General features: G+C 41.9%; 1 protein-coding gene across 4 annotated transcripts; it reads right to left on the reverse strand.

The window, feature by feature from the left end:
- Positions 1-58: 58 nt before the first annotated feature.
- LOC135098971 (uncharacterized) lies at positions 59-23,872 on the reverse strand. 4 transcript variants are annotated; one of them, XM_064001436.1, is made up of 8 exons: positions 23,059-23,325; positions 11,037-11,105; positions 10,710-10,902; positions 4,111-4,160; positions 3,723-3,852; positions 2,980-3,122; positions 1,456-1,603; positions 399-597 (listed from the first exon to the last, which is right to left on the reverse strand). In XM_064001436.1, exons 3-6 carry the CDS (start codon positions 10,825-10,827, stop codon positions 3,070-3,072), a joined length of 351 nt encoding a protein of 116 aa, XP_063857506.1. In that variant the 5' UTR covers positions 10,828-10,902; positions 11,037-11,105; positions 23,059-23,325; the 3' UTR covers positions 399-597; positions 1,456-1,603; positions 2,980-3,069. The 4 variants fall into 4 exon arrangements, with proteins under 4 accessions (XP_063857504.1, XP_063857506.1, XP_063857503.1 ...); XM_064001434.1 differs by lacking the exons at positions 399-597; positions 10,710-10,902; positions 11,037-11,105 and adding an exon at positions 59-231 and having other exon boundaries at positions 23,059-23,824; XM_064001433.1 differs by lacking the exons at positions 10,710-10,902; positions 11,037-11,105 and having other exon boundaries at positions 23,059-23,824.
- Positions 23,873-24,261: the final 389 nt, after the last annotated feature.

Below are 24,261 nucleotides of genomic sequence, written 5' to 3' on the forward strand. Positions count from 1 at the left end.
TCTTTTTTTTTTTTTCCATTTTTCTTTCCCCCCAAGGACAATGACCAACCACATCAACTCCATTTTTTTTTCTTTACTCACTTCAAGATACAGAAGACAGAAGGTTATATGAAAACTATTATATACAAGGCAGCAGTTGATGACTGATGGCTGTTAGGTGAGGCTGGGATGAGAGGGTGTTGCAGGTGATGTTCCCAGGTGAGGTGGAGAGTGGTGTCACCTTGGCACACACTGAACATAATGTATCTTCCATCAGAAAAGAATATAAATAAATAAAGGTAGAAGAAACAAAAAAGAAAAGCTGAAAAAACATTTCTAACAGAATAACAGAAAAAAGCAGGATAGAAGATATAGGAAAAAAGAAAAAAAAATACAAATAAAAAAAAATAACTCTCTCTCTCTCCCCCACACAACATTCCTTCTCTGGGATCCTGTACTGCTCCTTACAGCCACACTCTTCCTGCAGAATGAGCGGTGTCCTTCAGTGGCCTCATGGCCCAGTCCTGCAGGATGTACTGCTCTTGAGTCTGTCACTGCCACCCACTGCCAATGAGTGTCCTTCACAAGCCCGGACAGGTCCAGATTTTCAATGACATGCTGTTGGGAAACACTTGCTGAGATCACTTAATGAGATCAGGGACAGACAGAGAGAGAGAGAGAGAGAGAGAGAGTTTCCCTAATCCTTTAATTTTATCACTATCATCCTCTATTTTTCTTCACCTCTTTTGTTTATCTTCTTACATTTTGACTTCTAATGAAGCATAAGTGTATTTTACTTGTATTAAATTGCCTGCCATTAATATACCTGTACATTTTTATCCACTTTGTGTGTGTGTGTGTGTGTGTGTGTGTAGTGACAGAAGGGAAAAAAAAATTAATTCACACTTCACTTTAGCATGTTTGTATAATGAACTTGGTTGAAAAAAGAAAGAGCAGGGAAGAGGAAAGTGAAGGAGGTAGAGGAAGAGATACAGTACAAAGCAAGGGAAAAATTATCACTTTGCTTTCCACCTGTAAGTTCCACACTGCCTCAAGAATGTAGGGCTGTTGGATTTTCACTTCACTACAGGATAAGGCCTCCCCTATTCACTGACAAGGATCAAGCCAAATACCATATCACACTGGCTCAAAGTGTCTTGTTAGGACTGAAAGCAGGGCTTCTGACTTTCAAAATAACAGAGTTTTAAATCCTGTACATATTCCCAAGTCCAAATAGTCTTTATCTGGCTCAGAATTCAAACTTGGGTCATCTCATCAGTAAGCCAAGAGTAATTATTTCCTTCACCACTTCACCCCTTAGCTATATGTATATAGAATGTAATCTAAATGAGAGAGAGAGAGGGTCATCTCATCAGTAAGCCAAGAGTAATTATTCCTTCACCACTTCACCCCTTAGCTATATGTATATAGAATGTAATCTAAATGAGAGAGAGAGAGAAACTTGTTCTAGCTTACCATGAAAGTTGTTGCCATGATTATTTGAGTACTGATGTGCAACATAGTGGTGCCTCCCTTGGTGATGGGGTCCACCATGGCCCCGGCCCCATGGGTGATGGTGGTGGAAAGGTGGGCCATCTTTCCCTCCGTCTCTGCCCTCAGGTTGCTGTACACAGGTAATCATTGACATCATCTTGGACTTATTTCTTCATTTGCACAAGATATTCATAAGGCTATCAGTATTTATATAGGAGTGATCAACATGTGTGTTAGCAGGCTAGCATATCATGTTTATTAATGAAATATATACTGATGGACCAAATTATCAATTTAAAAATCCTTTATCTTGCTTATTCTTCTTAAAAAGTGGTCATAACAGGTCTTCACTTGCTCCTAAGTACTTTATCATTATGGAACATCTCAGTTCCTGAACTCCTTCCTGCCTCTTCTGAGGTGGGCAAGACCATGTGAAGTCCCAGGAGTAAAGTCAACAGGATAAATTCTTGCAATTCAAATTAGGTAACTGATTTTGTATGTCTATATAGAGTACAAGATAAATACTTTATCACATACTGTTTAATAAAACCAAATATAGTTAATGAGAGAGAGAGAAAGGTGACTGGAATAGAGAATAAATTGACAAGAGCATGTAAGAAGTCTTCTCTCTGCCCATGCTCTCGAGAAAGTTTGAGGAAATGACTTTAAACACAAAAATTTGCAGTTTTTTTCAAGAATTATCTTCCTTTTATTGTGATGTTAGGTTATCAGTATATCAGTGTTAGAGAAACATGCAAATTCTTAATATAGAGCAGGGGTTGTTAATCTCACACCAAAAACCATGTAAGAAAATCATTAAAAGATATCATCATCACACATTATGTTTCTATAATCTTGCTTTTCAAAATTTTTCCTAATTACAAGCTGGCAAGATAATGTTTATGAACCATTATTTCTTTTAATAGATTGCTATCCAAATCTGACTGATGGTTTTGTTCTTTTATTATTACCAATATTTTTGCTTCCTACTCATTAAAATACAATACTAACTCCTGTCAAACTTCCTTTCTTTAGATAAATCTCACTCACTACTTCCCCCCCCAAAAAAAAAAAAAAATCCATATGGAATTTTTTTCACATTATAAAAATTTGTAAGAGCTGCAATGCAGTGCACAAAAAAAATGAGCCAAATTTTCTCTCCTTTCTCTTTCAATATAATAAAAAAAAGCAAGACATGGGACAGTAGTGGAATCTTTTAAGTGTTAAATTCTAACTTGGTTAACGTTAATTCACAGTGCCCAATGAAGTGGAGAAGCAAAATAAAGCAATTAACCACTTACCACCATCACCACATCTCTATTTTCTGCTCAAAACAAAGATATAGAGGTGGAGATAAGAAATAAAAATTCATAAGAGAGATACCATCACTCAGAGAAAAATAATGACCCAAATAAAGCAGGTGGCACACACTGATGAAGTTTTGAAGCAACAACCCCATACCTTGACACACTATTCCAACACTCAAACGCTGTTAATCCAACTCACAAAAGGGAGCGGCGGCTCTCGCAGCAAAGGAGGATAACCTTTCGCTGCAGAAGGTGGGCAGAGCACTGACTGGGGAGGCATATCACCCACTTACCCCTGTCCCCAGCCCCCAACAGCCACCATCTGCTGATACCCATCTGTTCCTGCATATATTCCAGAAAGTAACATTAGAAATATTCAACTCTTATCTCATCTATGAGCAAGCAGTGATGTTGATTCTTCACTGTATAACAAGGTACAGAGAACAAAAGTTTGACATAACTTAGTTTAGATATAATAATCCATAAAAGTGTAACATAGTGAACTACATAGAATAAAAAAGTGGCAATATAAGGTAATCAAAATATTATCAGTGCCTCATGCTGCAGGCTTACCATGGCTTTACATCATGTGTCTGGCACTCACTCTGACAGATATTTTTCTTTTGTTCATGGGTATAATTAATTTATTTGTATTCAGTACATCAGTTTCATGATGTTGAGAGCAAAATATGAGAATGAATCCACAGATATGGCAACTTTTGGATATTGTGATGTGCTCTTCCTCATCTATGATTAGTCATTACACAAAAATAAAGGTTTAATGTAATTATACACTTCAAAAACAATTATCCTTTCAACTTACACAGCCTTCAAAAAGTTAGTAGAAGAGTAAGTGATATCATGTATATCTGAAATAAAAAAAAAGCTGTCAGGTGAAAATATACTACTGAAGTTGAAAATGATCAACACAACGTATCTAACCTGGCATCAAGGGTGTCTGCTTGCCCTCCTCTACTGTAGCAGGGGAAGGCATCACAGGAATGCTACAGCCCCAGTGAGGGTTGTAGCTGTAGTCCCCAAACCCTCCATACATCATGGGCATGTGGTACACCTGACAATACATTTACAATTATTTAGTTCAACAGAAACGAAGATCAAACCTATATACTTTTGGTGAGATTGAATAAAAAGATAAATATATATGGCAACTGGATGCAGTTCCCTTCAAATTACTTATGTAAAAATAATATAAAATATATAGAGGTGTAATCTTTTGTCATCCCCTCCTTAATGTGGTGTTTGTGATTTTTTTTTTGACAGGATAGAAAAAAATAAATAAATAAATATCTTCAGCATGAAATTTATTTACCATGTAAGGGGGCACTCCTGGGTTCATCTTCATTGCTTCTGAATCTAGACCTGAAAATAAAGAGATGTGTTGATCAATTTCCAAGCATAAATATTTACATCATGAAATCATAAGCAATTCCTGATTTGCAAGGATCTACATCAGTAACTTCTTGCACTGACAGCGGATATGTTCTACTGCTCCCAAATTTGGTGACACACACAATAAATTATTTCCATCATCTATAACAGGTATTATGGATGTGACCCACAACATATCCTTTGTAACACATGAAAAATAACAATGGTAGTGGTGCCAGAGAGAGAGAGAGAGAGAGAGAGAGAGAGAGAGAGAGAGAGAGAGAGAGAGAGAGAGAGAATTTTATAATCGACAGTCAGCAGCAGGCAGCTCTAATAGTTGCAAGTGTAAAATTAAAAGATCCTCTACATAACACGGTGATCTGCAGTAAAGTCCTCACCAGGCTGTAAGCATCCACAGTTACAAGCTGTGGTCATCTGCTCAATGGAGTGTGTACAGTTATAATCATCAAAAACAATTAATTATAATAATCACTGCCAAAAACTGGACTTGGTTCTTACTAATCACAACTTGGTAAAATTTTATTTGAACTTTGCTTTGATCAAAAGATTACCATAATCTGAATTAAATCAGTCTGAACTAAATTACTATTTAAGGTATTGTCAATCTATCATTCTATATCAGCCTGAAATTCTTGTTTCGTTGTGGGATAAAATACATCCTTTTAACCGCCTTTTATGATGTGCAGAACTTATGGCTAGTGTTCATGGCCAGGCCACAGATAGTGGAATCACTTATCTTGAACATTAGGATCCCATGCCTCTGGCCTGGCTGGCACGGTGGTGGCAGTGGAGATGGAGATAGCAGGAGGTGGTGGCAATGGCTGTGGTGGAGTGTTGTACTCAGATGGGATGCAACTTTCATCAGCAGGGGAACTGGACTGTAAACCCGAGACTCACTCAAATTAACCTATGCAATAACACTGATATTATATGACAATTATAGTTTTAGAACATAATAAGCATAGTGAGAATTTAACTAGTCAAGATTGATGCATTTATGTATACCTTATGCCAGTTCTTAAGAACTCCCCACAAGCAGATGACCATGATAAAGTTGTACTCATGAGCACCAAACCTTCTCATAAGGCAGCTCAGTAATATATTGGGTTAACTGTGATAGCAGCAAACCACAGTGAAAGGGATTCACAGTGGTTATATTAGCAATAACAGGTTCGTATCAGTTAATCAGGCTGTGACACCTCAATGTCCTACAACCAAAACCACCAGCTTTCACACCGTACCACAGCTACTACCTACATCCAGGTCCACCATGACCCGAGCTGAGGCTTCTTTTCTGCCCACAAGCCCCGGAAGTGCCCACACTTACTAAGAATTCATCAAGTGGGAATATTCTGAGAATATACAAATCTGCAAGACATCCCGACAAGACTCACCACCCAGGCAGCTCTGACTGTTCCCCGCAATTGCACTCATCCACAGTTGAGATAAGCTTATTGCCAGTCACCAATCATCTACATGATAGAAGAAACCAACCCTCACTTTTGGAAGAGACAAATCTCCAGTAATCAATGCGATAAACCAGAAAAAAAAAAAAAAACATTTAACCCACAAACTTCCCATCCTTCCCTGGCTCACCTCCTTTCCTCACCTTTTCTCCCCTTCCTGTTCGTCCCATTTCCTCCCACTCTCCCTCCCTCCTAATCACACCACGGTCCAAGACGTATTCCCCCCCCCTCCCCTCCCTCAACTATTTGTGTACACGTGGCTTGCTGCTGGATGTGAAGGCGAAGCGTGAACATATTATACGAGGAAGCTGTGGGCGGTGGAGCGAGTGTGGAGAAACTTGGGAGTGTAGACCATAGCTGTGGTGGTGGTGGTGGTGGTAGAAAAGTCTTGCATATGCTCTCGGAAATCTAACTTTTATTTTCTATCGAGTTTCCTTTTCATACAAGTCTAATTATTGTCGTTGAAATACAATTCTTCCTTGTAATAAATCCGGCTTATTTCATTCAAACCATTCATATTTCTCTCTCTCTCTCTCTCTCTCTCTCTCTCTCTCTCTCTCTCTCTCTCTCCAAATGCCGTGGATAAAAGTAACAAGACTAACGAGGAAAACTTGCAGGATTAACAAGAAAAAACTGTTTGGTCAACCCCATTACTCTTCCTACCACCACCACCACCGCCGCCGCCACCACCACCACCACTCCAACTCTATTATCCTCTCCACCACCTGTGCCCCTCTCCTCCACAACGCCCACTCTTGCCTTCCCCCCTCCTCTTCCGCCACCTCCACGCCTCCTCTTAATTCACCTCCATCCCACACCTGCTGTTATATTCACGATCATTATTTTCCCTCTACTACTATTTTTCCCTCTCCCTTCCACATTTATTACCTCCATCAATCACTGTATCCATTATCACATGTGGCATTCTCTCTCTCTCTCTCTCTCTCTCTCTCTCTCTGACACACGAATATAAATAAGCAAACAATGGAAAAATTTAAAAAAGAGCAAAAGAAAGGAAATAATAAAACATACAATTATACCAACAAAAAATAATCTTGCGTCGAACATTTGTATGCAAGAGAGGTGAATGAAACCTTTGTGTTCGTGAAGGTCTATCAGTTGAAGGGAAACAACGCAACAACAATACGAGGCTATCGCTTCCATGCAGAGGAGGAGGAGGAGGAGGAGGAGGAGGAGGAGGGGAGGGTGTGTTGGTTCTAAGGAACACAAACTAGTGATATGATTCTGGTGGTGGTGGAAGCTGTGATGGAAGGGAGGAACATGAGCGGTGGACAAAGATGGTGGTGGTGGTGGTGGTGAACAGGCGTTGGGAAGGCTGAGGTCAAGAATCTTGCTGGAAGATAATTCGCATTGACTGCTGGAAGATAATTCGCATTGACTGTCTGATTGCCTTCTGATAAACTTACATTTGTATTCTTTGCCTCCTTCCTTATTTATTTCCATTCCCTTACGTCCTAACTTCTTCTTCGTTTTCTTGTTTTTATTTCTCTTCCCTCTCCTGTTTCGATTGGCCTTTTTTTTCTCTTCTCTCTCTCATTTCTTTACTCCCTAGTTTCCTTTTCCTTTCCTTTCCCTCATTTCCTTCTCTCCCTCACTTTCCATTTCCTAGTATTTTCTTTCCTTCACAGTCACTCAATTTTTTTCCTACTTTTTTTCCTTTTCCTTTTACTCCTTTCATTTTCTTTTCTACACTCCTTTTATTTCCTTCCTTTCCTTTCTTTCCCGCTCAACTTTTCCTTTCTCCTCCCCCCATTCCTCTTAATCCCCCTTTCCCATTCTATTTCCTCCTGTCCCTCGCTTCCCCTTCAGTCACTCGCCTTCAGACACACTTATATTCCGCTGAACTTGAGAAATCATGATCCCGCAGAGAATAGAACAAAAGACGCTTTCGCTTATCCGCTCCCCCCATCCCCCAAGGTTAATAATTCATGAACGACTCTTACGTTGATGCATCATCTTGAAGCCTCCCATCTGCCAGTGGCCAGGGTGAGGAGGCAGGCACGGTGAACAGTAGCGCCGGCCGTGAAGCGTGGCGGAACGGATTTCACGGGTTGCCTCAAGGTCTGCGCGCCCTAAAGGTTGTGAGTTCGATCCTCACTACATTTTGTTGTTGTTTTTGAAAGAGGTTACGCGTTCTTCTAGTCTAAACTGGCATCATATGGGTTATTTATTGCGGCGTCCTAATTCTAATACCAGTTAGTTAGCAGAACGCAATGCAGTGTTTTGAAATGGGAATAGGCAAGTTTCTGTATATTCAATCACTGATGCGAAAACGGTTACCTTTCAATGCGCTGATTGTTTCATGGGAGGTGTTGTGAAGTATTGTAATAGGAAACCGAGTGACCGTAGGAAGACCGTAATTAATAGTAATGTACATACTGAGCCAGATACTGAGGCAGATTTCCCTTCACCTGCGTTGTTAACGTTGAGAACACAGCTTGGTAGTTCCTACCCAATAGTCTGCGAAGGCGTTGAATCTCAAATTTCTTCAAAGTTGTTATTGTCCTTTATTCCGCACTACAAGGAAGGGGAGGGGAAGCTGTAGTGTGAATAAAGTAGATAATATAATTTTCAGGACGTGCTATGTCTTGCCTGTCGTCTAGCAATGCAGAGTGACGGTAAGCTTTAATGGTGGTGGTGGTGGTGATAGATAGCGGGTAGGGACGGAGGATACCCAGCAGACACGGAGGCGCCGCACCAACAGACGCGCTCCCGACCCAAACTATACTTTCCGGTTTCTCTTTCGAAATGCATATGATTTCTAATCCTGTAAATCCATCCGGCGCTTTATGTCTTCGCCCAATGGTGATTCTTTTCCAGATCCGGGAAATGCCAAAGAAGAAAATGAAGTTTGGTCAACTGCGCAAGAAACATTCAGCTGCTGATTTGTCGCATTGGTTGAGCAGCAATATTCCACCAGCGGCGCGGAACATCCGGCTCGGGACACCCGGTTCGATAATACGAAAAAAAAAGTGTCAATGCTTCTCCGTAAAGAAGACCTGCCAGAACAATTTGCCAGGATCAGTTTGAGACGCGAGGAACGGCGCTGTTTGTCACGTCATGCAAGGACGCGTGTTGTTTAGTCGTCTCCTCAGGGAGACCTCGAAACAGATTTTCAAGTCTTTACAGTGGCGCCGCTAGGAGGCCGCGGTAGGCTGGCTGGTCCAGGCCACACAGAATGGCAAAGAAAACATTAGCCTGGGTGAAAGTTGTGCAACACGGAAAAGTGCTCTCTTTTCTTGTAGTCTTTGTTTTAGAACATAAGAACATAAGAAATAAGGGAAGCTGCAAGAAGCGACCAGGCTTACACGTGGCAGTCCCTGTATGAAACACACCTACCTATTCCCATCTATTATCCCCATACATAAACTTGTCTAATCTTCTCTTAAAGCTCTCTAGTGTCCTACCACTAACTATATGATTACTGAGTCCGTTCCACTCATCTACCACTCTATTTGAGAACCAATTTTTTTAGGGAAGGCAGAATGTTTTGTTTGAATGAAACTACAATTGACTGAGCCGAGTGGACGCCCACCACGCCACACATCGCTCGCTGATCGCTTCCCACAACGACCCTCGCCTCCCACCCCAGTAACCTTCACTCACACGCTGAGTGGGCGTCAGTCCTTCACGTACAAACCACAACCCACAAGCTCTACATATATACATTCCTTTAATAAACTGAGGATGTTTATAAACTGACTCGTAACAACAGTTACTTATAGAAAAAATAAATACGTTACATGTAGACGAGGGCGAGTGAGTGTACCTTTGTGTCCAGAGGAACATTAAGAGGAAGTCCAAATGATGGAAATCGATTTAACTTTTGGAAGTGACGTTAAAGTGTCCAAGTCGTAAAAGGAAAGATAACTGCAGAAGGCAGACTGTTCCCAACTTGAACAGCAAGTCTGATCGCTCTTACCAGTACTGCGATGAGAGAGGGGAAAAAAAAAAGTTCCTCAGTTCATCTTGACATTAAAGTTGAATTTACTCGCATAACTGCTATGAAGCACGCACACACCTTCGATTTAACGAACTCTGCATGAAGTCTCCTGTTAATCTGAATATATGAACAAATAACGTGCTGAACAGGTGAGGAGTGCAATTAAAATGAATAACACCTAAGTGAATGTAACAAAACAGTCGTCAAGAACATGCATACCATTCATCTGCTCCTGCTCCTCCTCCACCACTTCCTTTCTTCCCCCTCTCCTCCTCCTCTCCCTTTCCCTCCTCTTCCTCCTCCTCCTCCTCGTCGTCGTTTTCCACCTCAAAAGGATTCCAGTTATTCCACTGACTGCCTAATAAGCCATACCACACCTACGAGGATGTTAATGACTGCCTCTCCGCCAGGCCAAAACAACGCGTATATCCGCTGGGACCACTAACGTAACAACAACTCCTTCACACTCCTCTGCAGGGAAGCTAAATGTTACGAGAGATTAACTGTCACGATTAAATTTACTCTCTGTAAGTCTCAAGTGAAGCGTGCGTGTTCATTGTGTGTTGTAAACAGTTTAGTGTGTGTGTGTGTGTGTGTGTGTGTGTGTGTGTGTGTGTACCGATTTCAGGTGGTGATCTGGAGAATTAAACAGTAGTAGAGTGTCAGGTGGAATGGGATAATGGGGTGGGGTGGGGTTGGGTGGAGTGGAGTGGGGCGTTATGCGGTGTGTTTTGGGTGTAGCTTAGTTTGATATGGCGTAGTGTGATATGACAGCGTGATGTAGCGTTCCGTGGTGTGGCGTGGTGTGACATAGGTAGGTGTGGTGTGGTGTGGCGTGGTCTGCTGTGATGTGGTGTGACATAGGTAGGTGCATGGTGAGGTGTGGGTTGGTCTCGTGTGTGATGAGGTGCGGCAAAATGTAGTGTTGAGTGGAGCGCTGAGGGGAAGGGAGGAGGGATGTACCAAGCTCTTAAGCAATGCTCCTGCAAACACCATTCCTACCAAACCCTTTCAACAATATGAAAAGGCAAAATAACTACCACCATAACCTTTACATTGTACCTGAAACGTTGCCAATCTGTCACTTGCCATTGCCTTCAGCGCATGCAGAGCAAGGTGAGACTTGGTGTGGCGGCTGCGACAAGGAGCGGCACGGGCACTTGGGTGGGCAGCAGGAAATGCGGTTTAGGCAGGGTTCCAGGGACATGAGTGACGTCAGAGGCTCTGCGTGGCTCCTGCGGGCTTGAGGCGTTTCTCGGGTTCAGCAGCGGCCACGTGCAACCTTCACAAGCAGTGGTCATTAAGCCTTCGTTGCTACATTTACCAAATCTATAATTGAATATACGACCAAGTTAATCCCATACAAGACGAAATAAGCTGTAATTTGATGTATTATACACCAGATTACGAATTTACCTCAAGTGAAGAGCAGTGGTAACATCACCCCTCCCTCAGCACGGCCTGGCGACCACTAGACAGCCGGGCCTCGGAGGGTGGAAGTTGATCATAAAAAACCGAAACAGTTCATTTGTGTTGCTTTTACGTACTTCAGAACAATTTCAGATCAACATCAGGTATGTATTTCTTTAAGTAAAATATTAAAGTAGAAATGCAACAAGAAACCTTCAAGAATCTTTACACATTTTCTCTCTCCGTCGGACAATAAAATATCTGAGGCAAAATACATGGAAGTGCAACTGATAGCCACTTGAGTTTCCTCCTTCCGACGCTCCAAGCTTCGAAACATTTTTATAACAAGCGATTTCCCGCATGCGAAGCTTTACGAATCTCATCTCAACTCAGGTTTGTGACGAATGTTTAAACGACTGTGTCTGACAGCAACTAACAGCTATTGTGCGGCTTTAATATATGAATCTTGATAATACAGGGATTTAACAATTCCTGAATCATGTTGTGTGTGTAGTGTGTATTGCCAAAGTTGAGTAACTCGCTCATAGTCTCACGTTAGAGAAACCCTACGCATATACAATAGTACACGCGTCAACATCAACGGCACTTACTGCAGGGAAGCTAAATGTTACGAGAGATTAACTGTCACGAGTACAATTAACTCCCTGTACGGAACGCGTTGCTATAAAAAAAGACAAATAAATAAAAAAAATGTAAAAAACAGTGATCATTCCTCTTGTACTGATGAGCGCCCGGGAACAGAGGAACAAGGAACAGGGAACAGAGTAGAAGGGCAATGAGTGCAAGGAGAAGAACAAGAAGAAGAACAAGAAGAAAAGAGAGAGAGAGAGAGAGAGAGAGAGAACAAAAGGTTGGACTGACAGGTAAACAAATTAATAATAATAATAATAATAATAATAATAATAATAATAATAATAATAATAATAATAATAATAGAAAAACAATCTTTCAAAATAAAATGTGAAAGAAAAAGATGAGCTGGGGACGACGAGGACGAGGACGACGACGACGACGACGACGAGGAGGAGGAGGAGGAGGAGGAGGAGAAGGAGGAGGAGTAAGCAGGCCACGGCACAGTCTACACTCACTACAAAGACGCGGTTCTCAGCTCACATGCGGCTTCTTGACCTGATTCCAGAGACGCGCCGCTAACAATATAAACCGGGCTCCGTCAAGTGCCTGCATAGGGGAACGCCGCTGCTTTTGTGCCTTGCTTGACGAGGCGGCAATCCACCCTCCTCCTCACTGGGGCGCGCGAGGATGAGCTTGTCCTGACGAGACACTGGAAAACACTGTTGAAATGCGGAAATCTTGCGCTTCAGTGTCATTCCGGAAGCATCACGACCCACATGGCGCTGATTAAACACTAGAAACTCCGTCCTCTCCCCTCCAGCAGCCAGGAGAGAGAGAGAGAGAGAGAGAGAGAGAGAGAGAGAGAGAGAGAGAGAGATGGAAAGATATAAAAACGGAAGAAAATGCCGAAAGGATAAAAGAAAGGGGGAAAGAAAGGGAATAGAAAGCAGAAAAGAGGGAACGGAGGAGAGATGCCAGGGGAAAGAATGTGGGAAGTATGAGGTTGCAAGGAATATGGAAGGAGATGAGGGCAAAATATGACAAAATATGACGGAAAGACGAGGGCAAAAGTGGGGAAGGTGGAGATTGGCAGGGTATGATAGAAAATGTAGAAATGTAACGGTGAAAGGAAAGAAGGAAGTAGGAAGATGATGAGTCCCTATGGAAAAAGAGAAGGATTTCGGCGAGAGAGAGAGAGAGAGAGAGAGAGAGAGAGAGAGAGAGAGAGAATAACTGGGAGATGCCATGAGTAAGAGAAAGTAAAAAAAAAAAGGAACAATAATATAACCTTCATTAAAAAAAAAAAGGCAATCTTCTGTCCAGCATCTGCGTCTTGAATCGACTCTTCCTCTCCCTTTCTCTTTCTCTCACTTAATGACTTTAGATTTCTTCCCAGATTCGCTCAATTGCTCATCTTCTCTTTTCCTTGTTTTTTTTTTATGTTCTCCATTTCATCCGCTATTCGCATTCCTCTAACGGACTGGCATCTCTTGTCTTTCCTTCCTTTCCTACCTATTTCACTCCCTTCACTCTCTTCCTTCCCTGCTTTCCCTTTCCTTCCTCTTCCTCACTAATCTCTTTGCTCATCTCCCTCCATCCATCACAGTTTCCTTCACCTCGCCAGCACTATGCCATGCCTTCCTTCCCTGCACCTCGTCGCCGTCCCTCTTTCGCCCCTCTCTCAATTCTTACCCCGCCACAATCTTCTCTTTACCCTTCTGTGAGACTCCTTCATCTTCCAGTCACATTATTCCTCGCGTATTTTTAAACTCTCTCTCTCTCTCTCTCTCTCTCTCTCTCTCTCTCTCTCTCTCTCTCTCTCTCTCTCTCTCTCTCTGACGGTGATGTGGGTATGTGATTTCGTTATTTTTTATTTTTTCCTATGCACGCCTTTTTTTTTTTTTTCATACGGACAAGTAATTTTGTTGATATTTTTTTTCCTTTTTGTGGCCGCTCACTTTCCCTTTTGTGATTTCATTTCCTGTGTGGTGATGACGCTGTTGTCATACACACAGATTTCAGGAGCAGCACCGGCTCTGCTATCTCTCTGTCCCTGCTTGAATTGCTAATGTCCAATACATCCAATGAATTTATTAGCTTTCTTTCGGTGATAAATGATCCTGCACTGCCATCGCACGCTCCTTTGTTTCCCCTGTGTTATCAACATTCTCGAGTCTCATTTGTGACTTACTAATCCTGTGACTGCCAATAGTACGATAATATGTTAACCTAAGTAAGCAGCTTAAGAAGAATTTCATGAACAACAGGAAGATTATGAACTATGAAGGGTTTAACCAATCGATTACTCCTTTTATTGTCAGTGGTGTCTTGTTATGAAGGGATACACTTAACTAGCACTAGACAACTCTTCAGTGGGCGAGAGATATTTACCCATTAGACATTAACCTCGAACTTGCAAGACCTTACTAAATCTTTACATCTTACCCAAGTCATTTATAGCCAACACTAATAGTTTTACTTCACAATCTTAATCTGGTCTAGTGTCTGTCTATGTAACGACAGTCCACCAGGAATATCAGTGACATAAAAAGAGTTATAAAAATGAAGTTACTGCTGAACCTTGGGGCACACCACTCGCCGCAATTCCAAGAAAGTAATCTTTTTTCTAAGTGGTCTCGTCAGGGTAAACAAAATAAAGCTTTCCATTCTTCATAGCTGCTTTCCATAGACGTCTTCAATTATTTCAAGAATCATTGGGAGCATTATTAAGACTGTTGCCAGAAGTAATTTTTTTTTTTCAAATTTAGGCAGCCGCACACGAAACAGATCGTCTTCCTAGTTTGTATAATATCCACCATCCCTTTATTTGTCAATATGTATACAAAATTTTCGTGTTACGAGCATGCAGTTCGGTATTCAGTAAGTCATGTGTGTGTGTGTGTGTGTGTGTGTGTGTGTGTGTGTGTGTGTGTGTGTGTGTGTGTGCTCGCCTACTGCTAATCTGAATTAACCAAAAAAAAAAAAAAATAAATAAATAGAATAAAATAAATAAATAAATAAGTAAATAAAATGAATAATAAATATGAGAGCAAATATTCAAATTAGTGTACTCCTGTCCACCTCTACATACACACACACACACACAAATTACGTATCTCTGAATAAATGTATCTTTATCAAGGTATCATCTCTCCACATCAACACCAACCAAGGCTTAGAAATAAAGAGAAAGTAAAATTAACAGGGCGCGAAAAAAAAATATACTGCCAAATAAAAACGAGAACAAAAAAAAAAATAAATACAAATATGAAGAGACAAATTTATCTCCAACACAGTTTCACATTTGACAATATGTTGTTCCACTCTCTCTCTCTCTCTCTCTCTCTCTCTCTCTCTCTCTCTCTCTCTCTCTCTCTCTCTCTCTCTCTCTCTTTGTTGTATCTTTTGTCTTCTTGCTATTATCTTTTGTTTTTCTTTTAATTTTCAAGCGTGCATTCCAAGTCTCCTTTTTTTTTCATTCTTCTCCCCATTATTCCATTATATTTCATACTGTTTGAAAGCTAAATCTCTCTCTTTCTCTCTCTCTCTCTCTCTCTCTCTCTCTCTCTCTCTCTCTCTCTCTCTCTCTCTCTACCATTCTAGGAAGGGAATGAAGAAATTGATCACTCTTCTCTGCCTCTGCGGCTTTAAAGAGAAAGCAAGGAACTAAACACACACACACACACTTCAAGATGGAGGGACAAAGCTCTTTGGTAAATTACGTACGTACATGGGAGCGGAAGAAACACTTCTCTCTATCCCCAACGTCACGTACACACAGCTGATACATATGTGCACCCAAGCAAATGCGCGCCCATACACACACACACACACACACACAGTTTCTCTCTCTCTCTCTCTCTCACCCACACACACACATACTTCCGTAGCGTGGATTTTCAAAGCACACACTTATCGCTTGCTTCTGTTTAACATCCCTTTATCATCACACACACACACACACACACACACACACACACACACGGAACAGAAACAGGCACTCACATCGTTTTGAACTCATCGCTCGTAGTCAAGCATGCGTGGGTCAAAAACAAAAGTAAGTTCTCAGGGTTGGGTGAAAACACATTGCAAAATTCCGCGCGTATTTCCTCGCTTTCCACATGCAATTATAATTACTGCTTTTGAGTACCTCCGGATTAGTTCCCAACATTTATTTTCCACGCTGGCTGCACACACGGGGCGCCTCATTCGTCATGTACGTGCGTTTGTGTGTTCGTTGTGGGTGAGCTTGTACGTCTAGTGGTGTTTCATGGTGTGTTTCCGTGGCTCCTGAACGCTGCTGGTTTTTCGTGCCACCTTTTTCAATTTTATCATGTATTATTCCTCGCTGACACTATCTCTCCCTTTTGTTTTCCTGCAGTATATAAAGTTGTCCTGCAAGGAGACTAAACTTATGCGTCGTGGCGCCGCTGCAGGCTGTGTGGGTGATACGTGTGCGCTCCTTCCTTCATGACGTAATGCTGCTGCTGCCAGTCTGCCGCGTGCAGGTGTGATCTAATAAAACTCTGATATACAATAATGTCACGCTGCAGAATTTCGTCGTATTTTCGGCACATTTCTTATGAACATATGAAATAGAGAGAGAGAGAGAGAGAGAGAGAGAGAGAGAGAGAGAGAGAGAGAGAGAGAGAGAGAGAGAGAGAGAGAGAGAGAGAGAGAGAGAGAGAGAGAGAGAACATAAGAACATAAGAACATAAGAAATAAGGGAAGCTGCAAGAAGCGACCAGGCTTACACGTGGCAGTCCCTGTATGAAACACTCCTACCTATTTCCACCTATCATCCCCATCCATAAACTTGTCTAATCTTCTCTTAAAGCTCTCTAGTGTCCTAGCACTAACTACATGATTACTGAGTCCGTTCCACTCATCTACCACTCTATTCGAGAACCAATTTTTTCCTATCTCCTTCCTAAACCTAAATTTTTCAAGCTTGAACCCGTTATTTCTTGTTCTACCCTGGTTGCTGATCCTAAGAATTTTGCTTACATCTCCCTTGTTATAACCCTTATACCACTTAAAGACCTCTATCAGGTCCCCTCTTAACCTACGTCTCTCTAGAGAATGTAAATTTAACCGCTTCAACCTCGCTTCGTAAGGAATACTCCTCATCCCCTGTATCCTTTTAGTCATTCTCCTCTGTACTGATTCTAATAGACCTATATCTTTCCTGTAATGTGGGGACCAGAACTGCACAGCGTAGTCTAGATGAGGTCTGACCAGCGCCAAGTATAACTTTAATATTACCTCCGGCCTTCTACTTTTAACACTCCTAAAAATGAATCCTAGTACCCTATTTGCCTTGTTTCTGGCTTCTATGCATTGTTTCCCTAGACGGAGTTCAGAGCTAACTATAACTCCTAAATCTTTCTCGTACCCTGTACCTACCAGAGTTTGGGTGTTTAATGTGTACCTATTGTGTGGGTTTCCTCTACCTTTTTTTTTTTTATGTAGGAAGGATACTGGCCAAGGGCAACAAAAATCTAATAAAAAAAAATGCCCACTGAAATGCCAGTCCCTAAAAGGGTCAAAGCAGTGGTCAAAAATTGGTGGATAAGTGTCTTGAAACCTCCCTCTTGAAGGAATTCAAGTCATAGGAAGGTGGAAATACAGAAGCAGGCAAGGAATTCCAGAGTTTACCAGAGAAAGGGATGAATGATTGAGAATACTGGTTAACTCTTGCGTTACAGAGGTGGACAGAATAGGAGTGAGAGAAAGATGAAAGTCTTGTGCAGCGAGGCCGCGGAAGGAGGGGAGGCATGCAGTTAGCAAGATCAGAAGAGCAGTTAGCATGAAAATAGCAGTAGAAGACAGCTAGAGATGCAACATTGCGGCGGTGAGAGAGAGGCTGAAGACAGTCAGTTAGAGGAGAGGAGTTGATGAGACGAAAAGCTTTTGATTCCACCCTGTCTAGAACAGCAGTATGAGTGGAACCCCCCCAGACATGTGAAGCATACTCCATACATGGACGGATAAGGCCCTTGTACAGAGTTAGCAGCTGGGGGGGTGAGAAAAACTGGCGGAGACGTCTCAGAACACCTAACTTCATAGAAGCTGTTTTAGCTAGAGATGAGATGTGAAGTTTCCAGTTCAGATTATAAGTAAAGGACAGACCAAGGATGTTCAGTGTAGAAGAGGGGGATAGTTGAGTGTCATTGAAGAAGAGGGGATAGTTGTCTGGAAGATTGTGTCGAGTTGATAGATGGAGGAATTGAGTTTTTGAGGCATTGAACAATACCAAGTTTGCTCTGCCCCAATCAGAAATTTTAGAAAGATCAGAAGTCAGGCGTTCTGTGGCTTCCCTGCGTGATATGTTTACCTCCTGAAGGGTTGGACGTCTATGAAAAGACGTGGAAAAGTGCAGGGTGGTATCATCAGCATAGGAGTGGATAGGACAAGAAGTTTGGTTTAGAAGATCATTAATGAATAATAAGAAGAGAGTGGGTGACAGGACAGAACCCTGAGGAACACCACTGTTAATAGATTTAGGAGAAGAACAGTGACCGTCTACCACAGCAGCAATAGAACGGTCAGAAAGGAAACTTGAGATGAAGTTACAGAGAGAAGGATAGAAACCGTAGGAGGGTAGTTTGGAAATCAAAGCTTTGTGCCAGACTCTATCAAAGGCTTTTGATATGTCCAAGGCAACAGCAAAAGTTTCACCAAAGTCTCTAAAAGAGGATGACCAAGACTCAGTAAGGAAAGCCAGAAGATCACCAGTAGAGCGGCCTTGACGGAACCCATACTGGCGATCAGATAGAAGGTTGTGAAGTGATAGATGTTTAAGAATCTTCCTGTTGAGGATAGATTCAAAAACTTTAGATAAGCAGGAAATTAAAGCAATAGGACGGTAGTTTGAGGGATTAGAGCGGTCACCCTTTTTAGGAACAGGTTGAATGTAGGCAAACTTCCAGCAAGAAGGAAAGGTAGATGTTGACAGACAGAGCTGAAAGAGTTTGACTAGGCAAGGTGCAAGCACGGAGGCACAGTTTCGGAGAACAATAGGAGGGACCCCATCAGGTCCATAAGCCTTCTGAGGGTTTAGGCCAGCGAGGGGATGGAAAACATCATTACGAAGAATTTTAATACGAGGCATGAAGTAGTCAGAGGGTGGAGGAGAGGGAGGAACAAGCCCAGAATCGTCCAAGGTAGAGTTTTTAGCAAAGGTTTGAGCAAAGAGTTCAGCTTTAGAAATAGATGTGATAGCAGTGGTGCCATCTGGTTGAAGTAGAGGAGGGAAAGAAGAAGAAGCAAAGTTATTGGAGATATTTTTGGCTAGATGCCAGAAATCACGAGGGGAGTTAGATCTTGAAAGGTTTTGACATTTTCTGTTAATGAAGGAGTTTTTGGCTAGTTGGAGAACAGACTTGGCATGGTTCCGGGCAGAAATATAAAGTGCATGAGATTCTGGTGAAGGAAGGCTTAAGTACCTTTTGTGGGCCACCTCTCTATCATGTATAGCACGAGAACAAGCTGTGTTAAACCAAGGTTTAGAAGGTTTAGGACGAGAAAAAGAGTGAGGAATGTACGCCTCCATGCCAGACACTATCACCTCTGTTATGCGCTCAGCACACAAAGACGGGTCTCTGACACGGAAGCAGTAGTCATTCCAAGGAAAATCAGAAAAATACCGCCTCAGGTCCCCCCAACTAGCAGAGGCAAAACGCCAGAGGCACCTTCGCTTTGGGGGATCCTGAGGAGGGATTGGAGTGATAGGACAAGATAAAGATATGAGATTGTGATCGGAGGAGCCCAACGGAGAAGAAAGGGTGACAGCATAAGCAGAAGGATTAGAGGTCAGGAAAAGGTCAAGAATGTTGGGCGTATCTCCAAGACGGTCAGGAATACGAGTAGGGTGTTGCACCAATTGCTCTAGGTCATGGAGGATAGCAAAGTTGTAGGCTAGTTCACCAGGATGGTCAGTGAAGGGAGAGGAAAGCCAAAGCTGGTGGTGAACATTGAAGTCTCCAAGAATGGAGATCTCTGCAAAAGGGAAGAGGGTCAGAATGTGCTCCACTTTGGAAGTTAAGTAGTCAAAGAATTTCTTATAGTCAGAGGAGTTAGGAGAGAGGTATACAGCACAGATAAATTTAGTATGAGAATGACTCTGTAGTCGTAGCCAGATGGTGGAAAACTCGGAAGATTCAAGAGCGTGGGCACGAGAGCAGGTTAAGTCATTGCGCACATAAACGCAGCATCCAGCTTTGGATCGAAAATGAGGATAGAGAAAGTAGGAGGGAACAGAAAAGGGGCTACTGTCAGTTGCCTCAGACACCTGAGTTTCAGTGAGGAAAAGAAGATGAGGTTTAGAAGAGGAGAGGTGGTGTTCTACAGATTGAAAATTAGATCTTAGACCGCGAATGTTGCAGAAGTTAATGAAGAAAAAGTTGAGGGGGGTGTCAAGACACTTAGGGTCGTCGACGGAAAGGCAGTCCGACCTGGGGACATTTATGGTCCCCTCCCCAGATGGGGACTCCGAGGCTGGTGTAGGAGTCGCCATGATTTTAAAATTTTTTGAGTGAAGGGTGTGTGTGTTATTAGGTGCTTGTAGTTTTGTGTGGAGGAAGAGAGTTGTCTTTAGAGGGCAGGCTGTGACTACCCCCTTGTGTTGTGAGACACAAAGGGAAACGTTCAGTGAGGTCACAGCTGGGTTTAATGATAAGTTCACAGCACCCCCTGAACAGTGCTTTAGACCTCACGCTAAGCACTTTGCATTTATTGATATTAAATTGCATTTGCCATCTATCCGTCCATTCATTCATTCTATCTAAGTCTGTCTGCAAGGCGATGGCATCCGCTTCTGACCTAATTAATCTACCTATCTTTGTGTCATCCGCAAATTTACTAACATCGCTATTAATTCCACTATCCAAGTCATTGATATATATTAGAAATAATAATGGCCCTAATACTGATCCCTGTGGCACCCCACTAATGACATGATCCCACTCGGATTTCGAGCCGTTTATTAGCACTCTCTGTCGCCTGTTACCAAGCCATGACCCTATCCAACCTAACACCTTCCCATCTATCCCGTGCGCCCTAACCTTTCTCAGGAGCCTTTGATGGGGCACCTTGTCGAATGCTTTACTAAAGTCCAGATATAAGATATCATAACTATCACCATTATCTACTGCCTCGTACACCTTACTGTAAAAACTTAACAAGTTTGTCAGGCAAGACTTCCCCTTCGTGAAGCCATGCTGTGTCTGATTTATCAAGTTATGTTTGTCTAAATGTTCCCTAATGTTCCTGGCTATTATTGACTCTAACATTTTACCTACAACTGAAGTTAAGCTGACCGGTCTATAATTAGACGCTAAAGTTTTATCCCCTTTCTTAAAGATGGGTACTACATTAGCCTGCCTCCACATTTCTGGTACCTCACCCGACTCCAGTGATTTCCTAAAGACAGAAACTAACGGCTCACTAATAATCTTTTTACATTCCTTCAGTACTCTGGGATATATTTCATCAGGTCCTGGTGACTTGAACTTTTTTAGCCTATCTATCTCCTGCTCCACTATCTCCCTAGTTATGGAAATATCCGTCAGCTTCTCATACTCATCTGCTCTAAACACCTGTTCACTATCTGGCATATCCTGCATGTTTTCCTGAGTGAAGACAGTTAAAAAATAATCATTCAGAAGTTTACTAATCTCCTCCCCAGAACTAACCAGCTCCCCATCTGCTGCCTTTAATGGACCTACAGTATCCTTATTTTTCGTCCTGTATACCTGATAAAATCCCTTGGGGTCCGTCTTCGCCTGGCTGGCTACCTTTAATTCATAATTTTCCTTAGCTTTCCTCGTTAACTTCCTGACTGTTCTAACTAATTCATTATACTGTGTCCTTAAAACTTCCTCACCTGCCCTTAATCTCTTATATATACTTCTCTTACGCCCTATATAATGCTTTAACCTAGGGTCATTTTTTTGTGATCTTAGGGTCATTTTTTTGTGATCTTAAAGATCACAAAAAGAGAGAGAGAGAGAGAGAAGAGAGAGAGAGAGAGAGAGAGAGAGAGAGAGAGAGAGAGAGAGAGAGAGAGAGAGAGAGAGAGAGAGAGAGAGAGAGAGAGAGAGAGAGAGAGAGAGAGAGAGAGAAACTGCTTAGTATTCAAGTAAAATACTTTTCTAAATACAAGGTGAAAAATTCTTCATAATTTCCAAGCACAAAAATCATAACATTATGCTTTGCCTCCGCTACACACACTTTGTCAAGGATGGGAATTATTGAGTCTATAAAAAAAAAGCTTCGATATTGCTGAAAAGAAATCCTTAACACAAACACACACACACACACACACACACACACACACACACACACACACACACGATTCTAAAGTAAGCAGAGGGTTTTACGTGTGTATCTAATGTGAGTGAGAACGAGAGACGAAGAGAAAGAGAACGAGGGTGAAGAAGAGAAGGGCAACAGCGAGAATGAAGAAAAGGTAACTAGAATGACAAAGAGAACGACGATGAAGAGGAGAAAGTAAAGGAAGGAAATAGTGTGTTAATGGAGAAGAAAACTGAAGAAGAGAAACAGAAAGAGAAGTAGGAGGAGGACGAGTACAAGGACGAGGCAAAAGTAGAAGACCAGGAATTATAGGAAGTCCAGGAATTATGAGGAAGAGAACGACGATGAAGAGGAGAAAGTAAAGGAAGAAAATAGGGTGGTAGTGGAGAAGAAAACTGAAGAAGAGAAACAGAAAGAGAAGTAGGAGGAGGACGAGTACAAGGATGAGGCGAAAGTAGAAGACCAGGAATTATAGGAAAAAGAGGATTGAAAGTAAACACATCTTGCTTAGCGAAAACTTAGAATATGGGGAGAATTAAGTGAAGAGGGAACCACCACCATAATGGCACGAGACAGGCGAGGAAAAAAAAAATAACTGAAAAAGACATACAAGCGGAAAACTCTGAAATATTTCGCAAACAAAATAAATAAACAAAAAAAAAAAAAAATAGATAAAAAAAAATAAAAAATAAATGAGAGGGTTATTCATACATGTAATCATTGCATCATCCTCATTTCTTGTATTTTCCAAAGCTTGTCCTCATCTTTAATATTTCTCTTCTTTCCTCATTCTGTTTTGTCCATCCGCTTCCTGTCACCACGTCCTTCCCTCTTCCCGTCACCTCTCACGGAACGCCCTACATCATACAGTTCTCTGTTTAGTGATAAATTACACACACACACACACACACCTTCATTGAATATACTAATAGTCTCTCGTTATGCAAGGTAGCAGGACTTGTAAGATCTGTTCAATATATATAATGTAGTAAGTATATCGTTCTGAATTCAGCGCAGCTTTAATGAATTATCAAAGTATGGTGGAAAAAAAAAATCTGACAGGAAAACTATTAGAGGAAGGGCAAAACAGGGCAAGAAAACGAACCTTCTCCCTCACCTGCTCCGGGACAGTAACGCCTACACGCGACGGCAGATGTGAGCAAATTCTGCAGAAGACCCACACACGGACACCAACACACCTGAGAAAAAAGAGAAGACAAAACGTTATTGTTTGCTGAAGGGAATGGGACACGTGAAAAGTCATGTCTATAAAAATGTATAGCATACATTTCTCTACTTTAATACTGCTACTGCTGCCGCTGTTATTGCTAGTAGTCATAATGATGATGATGATGATGATGATGATGATGATGATGAAGACGACGACGACAATAATGTTAAACAATACAATGGTGTCACCCACTGAAAACGTCGCTGCCTGTTTGTCCCAAGCGAAAGTAATAAAAGGCGGAACGTCACGAGGAGCACCAGTGTGTCACAATGAACTCCCTGAGTCATTTCCTCGGGGTCAGCAATGATTTAATCTATCGCGGCACAATTCAGATGACAAGTAAATCAATACCAAGAAAAATGGTACGGGTATTACACTGTGCCTAAATCGAGCGAGAAGAGCGGCGCTTCTCGTGAACTACCGGTGCTGACAGTGGGCGGGGCGCTGTGAGCAGGTTGTAATAACAATAATAATAACCAAAGACATTTTGGTCTCGGCAGGTAACACGGAAGAAAGACGTTCTAGAAATATAATGACAGCGAATAATGAAATGGAAACACTGCATGTGAAATGAAATATAATTGGCAATTTCGCTTCAATATTGTCTGAGGGAAGCAGCAGGGCCGCGCGGTGCTCAACCCGCTGATATCAGGTGTTGCCACGAGCCATATGCATATACTGCTCAAAAGACGACGATGGTGATGACGGTGGTAATGATAATGATCAACATGAAAATGATGATGATTTTTTTCTTTCTTACATGTCGAGGAGGCTGGCCAAGGGCACGAAAATGCACGAAAAAAGGCGTGCTCACATAATGTGCCATAAGAGAAACGGAAGAACTAAGAGTGATGACGTGGACTAGTACTACTACTACTACTACTACTACTACTACTACTACTACTACTACGACTACTAATACTACTGTTACTGCTGCTGCCAGTGCTGTTGCTGTTGTTGTTGGTGGTGGTGGTGGTGGTGGTGCTGGTAACTTCTATTACTACTAGTACTATTACTACTACTACTATTACTGCTACTACTGATAAAAATTCGATTTTGTACGTAATAAACAACAATAACAATTCTCTT

This window comes from Scylla paramamosain, unplaced genomic scaffold (genome assembly GCF_035594125.1).
Source record: "Scylla paramamosain isolate STU-SP2022 unplaced genomic scaffold, ASM3559412v1 Contig96, whole genome shotgun sequence".
Lineage (NCBI taxonomy): Eukaryota > Metazoa > Arthropoda > Malacostraca > Decapoda > Portunidae > Scylla > Scylla paramamosain.

Excerpts from the sequence above, each read along its gene's own strand:
- LOC135098971 (XM_064001434.1), bottom strand. The coding sequence starts at position 23,230 with ATGTATGCTATACATTTTTATAGACATGACTTTTCACGTGTCCCATTC. Across the intron at positions 4,161-23,058 it reads GCGTTACTGTCCCGGAGCAG|GTCTAGATTCAGAAGCAATG; the intron begins GTGAGGGAGAAG and ends CTTTATTTTCAG. Across the intron at positions 3,123-3,722 it reads GCAGACACCCTTGATGCCAG|GAACAGATGGGTATCAGCAG; the intron begins GTTAGATACGTT and ends GAATATATGCAG.